Source organism: Rosa rugosa, chromosome 1 (genome assembly GCF_958449725.1).
Source record: "Rosa rugosa chromosome 1, drRosRugo1.1, whole genome shotgun sequence".
Taxonomy (NCBI): Eukaryota; Viridiplantae; Streptophyta; class Magnoliopsida; order Rosales; family Rosaceae; genus Rosa; species Rosa rugosa.
In genome coordinates, this window is record NC_084820.1 from 1,029,684 (window position 1) to 1,040,741 (window position 11,058).

General features: G+C 39.4%; 1 protein-coding gene across 1 annotated transcript; it reads left to right on the forward strand.

Annotated features, from left to right (window-relative positions):
• Positions 1–9,027: 9,027 nt before the first annotated feature.
• LOC133708877 (CBL-interacting serine/threonine-protein kinase 6) lies at positions 9,028–10,855 on the forward strand. Its single transcript, XM_062134440.1, has one exon. The coding sequence runs from the start codon at positions 9,368–9,370 to the stop codon at positions 10,664–10,666; it is 1,299 nt and encodes a 432-aa protein (XP_061990424.1). The 5' UTR covers positions 9,028–9,367; the 3' UTR covers positions 10,667–10,855.
• The last annotated feature ends 203 nt before the right edge of the window (positions 10,856–11,058 follow it).

The window sequence follows — 11,058 nt, forward strand, 5'->3', positions numbered from 1 at the left end:
TAGTATTTCAGGATGTTCTACTTATTGTAATCAGGGGTTTAGGCTCAATGTCCCCCCCTTGTATTCGACAGTTTCTTTAATTAAGGCTATCAAGGCTTGAGGGCTGCCGCACCGCCCTTTTCTCAAAAAATAAATAAATAAATAAATTATATACAAAACATAAATGTTGAGGCCAGAAAGACTAAACAAAAAACAAAAAAGCTATTCATGCATGGTAGCTCGAACCCCTGACCCAATTGTTGTCAATTAATCAAGCTTCCACTATGCCAGACTAATCACATTGCATATGAGCAAACTAGAAAATATATAAACTTTACTGGATCACGGGACCCAATAGGCCCCAACGTAGCTCCGCCACTGACCGGCAACCAAGTTGAGTTTAGTAGGGCGTCGGGTTGGATTAATGGGTTGTTAATCCATTAGTCATCCTTCTATCATAAGGTAGTTAAGCGAGAATCAAACTATTTCACGAACGTACATATGGTAATGGAGTCAGAGATTTTACTATAAAGGGTGAAACATGAGAGTGAAACATAAAGAAAAGAAGATCATTGCTATAGCCTGGTTTGGGAAGAAACATTAGTAGATGTTTTATACAAAGAAAAATTCTTAGGTTCACCCCTGGGTGAGCAAGCATATTCACCCCTATTATCGATTAACTCACTTTTACGTAATAAATTTATAATCCAACGGTCCATATCTTAAATTAGCATTTAAAGATCATCTCTGTAAAAAATCAATCGAATCGGAAATCGTTTAATTATCTAATTGAATCAAATAAATGGACGGTTCTAACAACACTTACTGCTATTATGATGAACCGTCCATGTATTTCATATAAATGAATAATTAAAAGGTCTTCAATTTGATTGATTTTTTACAGAACTAATCTTTGTATTACATTATACAACTTGAATGGTTGGATTAGAAAATTAAAAGGTTATTATGCGTTAATCATAAGAGAGGGTGAATATGCTGCTTCACCCCAAGGGTGAACCTGAGAATTGTTCTTATACAAAAGAAAGTCTAGGAGACATACATAGTTATCAATTATATATATGTTTAGGGGTCAAGCGACTCTTCCCATCACCTTTGGCTAATCAAACCTAGCTGTACATACCCGATTATTAAGGACAACGTCCAACTGAGAAGCGACACATAATTGCATTACATATCTTATCTTATAATTAATATATCCCATCCATCACGAATATTAGGGCATCACGCGCAGGCCGGGTTGCTTCTTTGCTGACCTCTCTGCTCTATGTATTTGCTCTCTTCTTTGTTTCCTACTACCTTCTTGTATTGTTTGCTATCAGGCTTTTAATGAAGTTTCTTCTTAGACCAAAAATAAATAAAAGCAATACCAAGTACATATATGATATATCAACTTGTATACATACACACATATACGTATATGTAAGATTTAAGTATATGGCAGCTTCATTCTTTAGCTGGTGATATCGAAGATCTTAACCGATCGATCTCAAGACTCAACTAGAGCTACCTAGATGGAAAAGAAAAAATGCATCAGTGGATTGTCAATTAAGAGAATATTGCACTCGATCGATCCCAAATACATGTGGATCTCTATTAGCTAGCTAGTTTCTGATGATCGATCAATAAGAGGTTTGAATATACGTTATAATCTGGCAATAAAAACAAAATATGCATATGCTAATGTGACTCGATCAATAATAATGAAATGAAACGAATCTCTTAACTTGCTACATAACCCATGTGAAAGTGATGTGATGTGATGTGATGTTATTACCGGGCAAAGAAGAATCCATTTCATGCATACATATATACAAAACGTCTGTATACACACAATTTTCTTGAAAGATATTGTTAACCAAACCTTATATTTTTACAATGTTAAGAAATGGTTATTAATTAGAGCTAGAATATATTTTTCTTAATTTCTTACATTTTAAGTTTTGTTCTTAAATTTCTAGTGCCCTTAATTATTTCTAAACTAGCTACTCGATCCCCATCCGTTTTCTCTATGGAATGATGTTCGGTGGTAGACTTTAGTGCTATATATACTATAGTTAGGTACATCATATATCGATGATGATGATGAATTTGCATTATAATTGATCGCCAGCCTAGACACAGAGAATGTCTCTCAATGGGTTAGTACCTTTGGTAGGGTTTACTAGGGTATTATTGACCATTATGTATTACATGTTAATGGTATAATTTGGTCCACCATATATATGCTTCACTAGTACGTATTGATTTCTTCTTCTTTTTTTGACCAAATTACATGAATTACTATCTTGATATATATATAAGTTATCGGATATAAAGTTGGATTATTATAGTTTTCAATAAAATATTGATTAAGATTTCAAATTCAACTCGTTGTGTACTACTTCATCTGGATTATTATAGTTTCAATAAAATATTGATTAAGATTTCAAATTCAACTCGTTGTGTACTACTTCATTTTAGAGAAAAATTCAGCAATCATCTCCAGACGTACGTCTATTATGCTAAGGTCAATTTGATACTTAAACTCTCAAACGTACCGATTAATGTGATACTCAAAGTCTTATATTCATATCAATAAGGTGCCTCCGTCCAATTTCCTTGACGGCTCTGTCAAATTGATGAGGTGGCAAGCACATGAGAAGAAAAAAATTGTCAAAAGACCAAAATAACCTTCTTTTAATTTTTTTATTCTATATAATTTTTTTTAGAAGTTTTTTATTTTATCTTCTTCTTCCTCATTTCTCATCCAATTTCGCCATTTATGAACACCTCTACAACTCCACCTCAAGTCCTCAACCAAACCCACTGCAATTCCATTTGTTCAGCCTTATCAAAATGCTCAAAAAACTGTGGTATAGTCCCACTCAACTGATTATTCGCCACAGAAAACTTCTTCAGCCTAGTAAAGCTAGAAAACTCATAAGGAATACTACCCGTAAGCTTATTATCCGAAAGGATCAGACCGTTCAAGAAAGTACGCTTCTGCAAATCAGCTGGGATTGGACCCGTGAATCCGTTCCCGGACAAATCCAAAGTAACCATATACGACAACCAAGCACACAGTGTTGGAATTTAGTAAGAATATTTCAAAATACCAGCTATATTTGAAACCTTCATTGGACCTTTAATTGTAGATGTTTGATTGTGATTGACACAAAGATTTCATCAGTTTACTCATATATCATTCATTTGTTCAAAGTCTGCAATTATGGTGGTTCTTTATTTGCTTTCTTCCGTTTTGGTTTACTCATCAATGTCAAGATATATATTGCCTTTCTGTTACATAAGTTACAGAGTTTAAATGTCATTCCTATTTTGACGTTTTGATTCTTCCTAATCAATGTCATAATATTCCTTTCGGTTACATAAGTTACATAGCTTAATTGCTATTGTTAAATTGTCATCGCATTGATCATTCCTGCCATATATATAATCCCTAGCTTTCCAGATAAAAAATAAAACAACAGAAATTCAATCTCCTTTATTACATTTCCGAGCTCAAAGTATTCATGTATTTCCTTTAATTTATCTATTCCAAGTTTCAAGATGTTCGATACGATCCGAGTATTGTGAGTGTACACCTACAAGGATCGAGGTTGTTGTACCCTGGATGGTAGGGCGCCACAAACCTGCTACACCGAGACATTGTCTCCAAATGGCGAAATCTACTCTTAAGGGCAGTGTTTACACGCCTCAACCTTAAACTCTTTTCGAGTTATGTGTCTTTCGGAAGCCTATAAATCCAATAGATAAGTTCTATAATCCTTGTTATTTAATCTAGTATGACAATAATATTATTATAATTATTTATTATTAATATATGTTGTATTCGTGTGATTTTGTAGGAGAATCAAAATATGGTGACTCAAGTAGCATCCATCAACCAAATTTTCCAACACACAGATCATTAGGGATCACTCCAGAAAGATCATTACATGTAGATCCAGATTCTGCAAACTAATGCAATACTTAATCGACTAGGGGATCGTGCCTGACAGAGACATGTCTCTGAGCTCAAGGTTGTAGATTCGATTCTCGCGATCGTTCCAGCAAGAAATACCCACAAAGTGGCAGATGAAACCCGCCGAGGCTTTCTTGAAGTCCCAAGAGGCAAGCTTTCCCAACACCCACCTCAACCAAACCCACTGCCATCAAGAAGAAGCGACGGGTTCTTGGGTTCAACTGTTAACTATACAAACCCAATTGAACAACACAACCTAGTTACTGTACATGGAAACAACAAAATCTAATGTTTAAAGGAGGGAATTGAGCCGAGAGAAATGGAGGTCACTTGAACACTCCACATAAGCTAGTGAACTCAGATCTAGTGCAAAAACCAAAAGCCATATAGCAGAAAACCAAAGGCCAAATAGCAGATCTACACCGGTGGCGATCTCCGTCCGCTGCTCCAACTGTTCTTCATAAGCCACAAACACTTTTGATAAAAAAAAAATTCTCCATTTCGGCTATTCTTCATAAAGCCACAAATTCATTCCCGTAAGATAATCTAACAATTTCATTTATTGGAAGAACAAGACATAGATTGATAGAAAGGGGAGAGGATTAGCTTGAGAGAGAGAGAGAGAGAGAGAGAGAGTATTGATATCAATATAAGACTTTGGGTATCACATACGTTTGAGAATTTGGTTATCAAATTGGATTTGACACAATAATTTAAAGACGGTTGCTGAATTTTTCTCGCCATTTTATGATGCACGCACCTTGTGAATGGTTTGTTTACACCATTCAAATGGTTCGGCTCAGATGCTGGTATGGTTTTTGAGACTCATAATGATGATCGATCATTAATCGAGCAGAGGGGAATATACAAATAGACGACTTCAAAATATACATTTTTAGAAATTAAAAACAAACAAATAAAAACAATTGAGACGAGTGTGGCATATATAGTGTGGGGTTGGGGGAGTCAACTTCTTAACCAAAAACAGACAGAGATACAAAGCACAGCTGCCTCAAGCATATGTCATCGATCCATGTTTTCGTGGGTCTCCTACCTCCCGCTCTCCATCAAACAGTTTCAGTTATACTCGATCACGAAAGCAACATGAACCAGAAAAACACTCCATGCACACTCATTTCCTCTCATCCTCAAAACTTGTTGAACTGCGTGACTCTCAAACTAACCAAGTCCGCGCCGGCCATGGTTATTCAAACCGTGGGCGGGCTGAGCTCAACTGCGGCTTTCTCTGCAGCTTCTTCAGCCACTAAGCAAACCAAAACGGCCGCCCAAATTACCCACATGCTAAGTTTAGACGCAGTTCCTGGCAATTTCTTGAACCGCTAGTCATGCTTGGTTCAGACTTTAAATTTGACTCTTCTTTGAAACGCGTATGATGAATTCTGACTTAAATTATTTCAGTTCTTTGTTACTGTATCCATAATTGGGGTCTGCACTGTAGTGTTATATTGAATTATTGATGAAGAAAGCACTTGTTGGTACAAGACAAAGCAAAGCAATCTTGTGTTTTAGCATTTTGGAGTCTTATCTACATAGTGATTGAAAAAAGCGGCTAGCTACATGACGCGGGCGGAAGTAACGGGGTTTACAAGTGATAAACCCTAAAAGACATAATTCTGGAATCCACCAGAGAAAGAGAGAAAAATCTCAATTTTGGTTGATAATATGATAAAAGATAGTTCTGCAGCCGTTTAAGGTTGCTTATATATGAGAAAAGAAACCCTAGGGCAACTAACAATGAATCCCTAAAGCCCACGGGTTAAAACAAAACAAATCCAAAATATACTAGAAAACTTAAAATAAAAAGAATGCAAAACTAGCCTAAAAATATTAAATCTCGAATCGGATAATTAAAACGACATATTTTTGCCTAAATCCGTTAGGGCTCACTAAAGTGAGTCTTGAAGATCTCGTCGTTCCCATTCTGGAAAGGTATGATGCGTCTCAAACGGACGTTCTGGCCAAAAGTTGATCAAATCTGATTCACAATCAAAACTTGACTTTTTGTACGAGTAACCCGAAAGGTCCAAAACCAAATCTTCTTAAATATTCCAGCGGCTAATAATCTCATTACCCGTGAGTTACCTATTTTCCAATCACTCTTCTTGATTCTACACCGCTTCTTTACTTTTATGGTTTTTCGGCTAAACTGGGTCCATTCTCGTCCTACATCACTACAAGTCAGCAATCCACCATTGTTGTTTTTCACAAGTATAACAACCGCACGCCGTAGTTTTACACGCCAGAATTTTTATATCAGATTCAGAACTCTAAGATTAACAGTTGTAAACACGAGTAATAAATGTGTAATTAATCATTGATTACGCTATATATATTACGGATACATGATGAGATTTTACGTTCAAACTTCCAATCAAAAACGAACACAACAAACATAGTAATGATAGTATGATAACCAATTGCTTTCATATTATTATCATTTCAATGACAAAGTAACAAAACACAAACCCAATATCGACGGTTGGTACACCTTCTTGTTGTCCTGAATTTAGCAAAATAGTGAACTTGTGGCCCAAAATTTCACGAAATTGGCTTCTCTGCTATAACTATAATTTGCTAGAAAAAAAAGTGCATCGTCTGCCCCTTAAAACTTTTTGATGTTTCTTGATGTGGCATCAGCTGACCTTTAAAACTATATCTAACGGTTGTGATAGGATCCAAGTAAATTATAGCATGTCATATTATAGCAGAGAAATCAAGTCCAAATTTCACAATGTAAAAATCCTTTTTCTTGGTTCTTTTGGTTACTGGCTGTTAAACTATTAGGGTTTTGAAGCTAAAGGTTAGGTCCCTGTCCCTCTCGACAAGACGAGACGCTCTGCCCGAGGACTTCACAATGCTGACTTGTCACTTACCACACCAAACTGCCAATGTAAGAATCAGAAGGACCCCACAATCAATCATACGTTTACGTGTCTATCACCCGATAGGTTGTAAATGCATTCCCTCTTTGAATATACTTGCACATACAGGAACCCAACCCCAGGTGAAAGGATATTCCTTAGACGTAACGTTATTACCATTTTAGGCTTGCTAGAAATACGAAATTCCAAACCACCTCCCTTATTTTACTGCTTATCTTACGTGTTAGTTTACATATCATCATCCACATAATTTTTCGATACAACAACACAAATTACGACACTCCCACTCGTACAACTAATATTCAAGTTATCAAGAAGAATAGCTTGACCAGCAGAGTTGGGGTTTGCATCCAACTTTGGGCAGGAGAATGATGACTAGCCTTTGCTAAGGCATCAACAAGGAAGTTGACTTCTCAATGGATATGGCTCCAAGCACGAATATTCAACTGTTTGGCTAAGTGTTGGATATCATGAACCAATGATATAATTCTCCAAGATATAGAGATAGAACTAAGTAAATAATCTACCAAAATCTTCGACTCACTTTCAACTTCAAGATTTGAAAAACCATGAAGCCAAGCAGTATTCATACCAGCCCTTGAGGCCAAGGTTTCAACAGTAAAAAAATTTGTGGTTCTCAAGGAGTTAGCAGAAACAAGAATTGATTTTTTTTATCAGTATCACGAAAAACAAATCCGTATGCGCTACTCTAGTTTGAAATAACTGAGCCATTAAAATAATTGAGCTTGAAATAGTCTTGTTGAGGTGGTATCATCCACGGATTTCGAATATTCTTCTATGTACCGACAATATAAGTAAACGAGCGACTAATATATGATTTCAACTCTTAATATTTGTGGTCACCATTGTACTAAAATAACTAAAAACTACACAACAGTTTATTAGAGAGTAGGTATTTTTTCTCTCTCTAAACAAACCCTAACAAAAACTAGGTTTTTTTTTTTTTTTTTTTTTTTTTCCAATTCCATCTCGCTGCTCGTCCGGTGGCTCCCGCCCGCGGCAAGCCTCTGGCTTCATCGCTGTGTGGTGAGTACGCCGGACGGGAATGTTTTGAGGCTATTGCTTAGGTGGTCTGGAAAGGTTCCCGCTTGATGCTCCAGTAGATTTGTTGGGGTGGCGGGGTTCTGATTTGAAGCCTTCGATGCACGGCGGTGGAACTTGGGCGGTTGATGGTCGTGGCGTTGATGGCCATGGTGACGTGGTGCTGGCGACGGTCATGGCGGCGTGGTGCAGGCGATGTGGTCGGGGCCGCGAGGTGCCGGTGACGTGGTCGTGGCGTTGATGATTGTGGAGGCGTGTTGGTGGCGGCCTCGATTGATGACAGGGAAGCCTACTGTACGTGCTGCAAGAGCGTGAAGGAGAGGGAGAGGTGGACTGGGTGCTCATCAACTTGCTGGGCTTTGGGCTGTGACTTTTCTTTGGGCTGCTTTTTGGGCTAGGGTTTCGCTCTCAGCCCATTGCTATGTTTTTAGTCAGTTTAATTACAAATAAGTTCCTTGTATTAGGAACACTCTATGTACTTTGCCTACAGAATAATCGGTGATTCTACACATCTAGGTGCAAAGTTATTTGGTGTACCGCAATTGAGCGCATTGACACCGAGATCTTTGTCTGCTATTATTCTTAGTTTAACATTATGTTATTCTGCTAGGCTCTTGAAAAAGGAGCAGAATTGTTTTAAATGTAATGACACCTATCCCCCTGATGAGAACTATGTATTGGGTCATTCTAGCTTGTGTTTGCTATGAATGAATTCATTACTTTAAAAAAAAAAAAAACTAAAAACTACACTTTATGTTATCCAGCTGTCCGTTTCTTTCGATACAACAAATACACGTCGGGTGCTTTGAATCTCTTCTATTCATTTTCATACACGTTCATTGGAACTGGGCCCACATGATTAAAATGTAAACAGCCCGAAATGGTAAAATCTCCAATCAGGGCAGTATCGTAACAACGCACCAACGTCCCGATGCGCTGTGTCCGAAACCCAAGGGGAACCCCACACGTGTCCAAAACCGAGACGTCAGAACCAACGTCAAAGACGTCCCAATTTTTTTGACACGTACCCAGTGTGAGGTGGGCAAGAAAAAACCGTAATTTCACACCTCAAGAGTTGTATATAGCAGAAGAGGCTATGCACCGGAGGCACAAGAAAAAACGCAGAGAGATCAACAGAGCACTGCTGCTCGGTGGTCCTTGTTAAGCAAAAAGGGTTCCAAATTTCTAAGCGAGTATCAATTAAGGGTTTTAGGGAATGCAGAGAGATGATAGGAGCTTCGTTTAGAAAGCCTGAGCTGTGTGTTAGAGCCAAACGCTGCATCGGCGGCAGAAACTGTCACCGGAAACACGTAGAAGACGGGTGACCCCGGCGGGTTTTCTGTTTGTTGTCACGTTACTCTAAGAGGCCAATACTTTCGTTACATTTTTTTCTCTTTGTTTGTGTTGTGTTGTTGGTTGTAAGTTTCTAGTTTTATTTGTTATGGCTGAACAGAAGACCGGAGACGCCGTGCTCCACGGCAAGTACGAGCTGGGGCGAATGCTCGGCCACGGCACCTTCGCCAAGGTGTACCATGCCCGGAACGTAGAGACGGGGAAATCCATGGCCATGAAGGTGGTGGGGAAAGAGAAGGTGATCAGAGTCGGGATGATGGAGCAGATCAAGAGAGAAATATCAGTGATGAGGATGGTGAAGCATCCCAACATCGTGGAGCTCCATGAGGTGATGGCGAGCAAGTCCAAGATCTATTTCGCCATGGATCTGGTCCGAGGCGGCGAGCTTTTTGCTAAAATCGCCAAGGGCCGGCTGAAGGAAGACGTGGCAAGAGTCTATTTCCAGCAGCTCATCTCCGCCATCGATTTCTGCCACAGCCGGGGAGTCTACCACCGGGATCTGAAGCCGGAAAACCTCCTCCTAGATGAAGACGGCAACCTGAAGGTCACTGACTTCGGGCTCAGTGCTTTCACCGAGCACCTAAAGCAAGACGGGCTCTTGCACACCACTTGTGGCACGCCGGCGTATGTAGCGCCGGAGGTGATAGGGAAGAAGGGTTACGACGGAGCCAAAGCGGATCTCTGGTCATGTGGAGTTATTCTTTATGTGCTTCTGGCCGGGTTTCTGCCATTTCAAGATGACAATTTGGTGTCCATGTATAGAAAGATTTACAGGGGAGACTTCAAATGCCCGCCTTGGTTTTCTTCCGAGGCCAGGAGACTCGTCACGAAGCTTCTGGACCCGAACCCGAGTACCAGAATCTCCGTTTCCAAGATCATGGACTCGTCTTGGTTCAAGAAATCGGTGCCCAAGGCGGTCAAGTCTTTCTCAAGGAAGGAGCAGGAGTTCGATGAGACTTCAGAGAAGAATTCCAAGCAGACGGAGACATTGAATGCATTTCATATCATCTCGCTCTCTGAAGGCTTCGACCTGTCTCCTCTCTTCGAGGAGAAGAAGAGGGAGGAGAAGGTGGAGCTGAGATTCGCTACGACGCGGTCGGCGAGCAGCGTGATATCGAAATTGGAGGAGGTGGCGAAAGCTGGCAAGTTCAGGGTGAAGAAGAGCGACTCCATGGTCAGGCTTCAGGGAGAGGAGAGCGGCAGGAAAGGGAAGCTGGCCATTGCGGCCGAGATTTTCGCTGTAACGCCGTCGTTTCTGGTTGTGGAGGTGAAGAAGGACAATGGTGATACTCTGGAGTACAACCAGTTCTGCAGCAAAGAGCTCAGACCGGCGCTGAAAGACATTGTCTGGACTAACTCGCCCGCCCCTGCTTTATTGTTGCAGTGATTATTGTTATTGTTGATGTTAGGGTGAGAAATTGAAGCTCTGAATTCTGTTTCTGTGTTTTTCTGTTTTCTGGGTGTGAATCGATTTGTGCTTTTGTGAATAATGGATATCCTTTCTATAATTTACTAAAAACAAAGTGATTATTACAGGTTCCATTTCATAATATATATAAGTCGCTGGATTAATTTATGTATGGGTTTTAGGCAAAAGTGTCGGTTGCTCTGCTTTACACGCCAGAAAGCACTACTTTTCTGAGATTTAATTGGTACGGCAAAGAAGAGGATGATGAAGATTGATGAGAGCCAAATTATTAATCCTTTGCATGCATGATTGGATATTCCATCGTTATCTCTTCAACTATTTGCTCAATTATTGTACTAGATCGACCCCTT

Excerpts from the sequence above, each read along its gene's own strand:
- LOC133708877 (XM_062134440.1), top strand. The coding sequence starts at position 9,368 with ATGGCTGAACAGAAGACCGGAGACGCCGTGCTCCACGGCAAGTACGAG.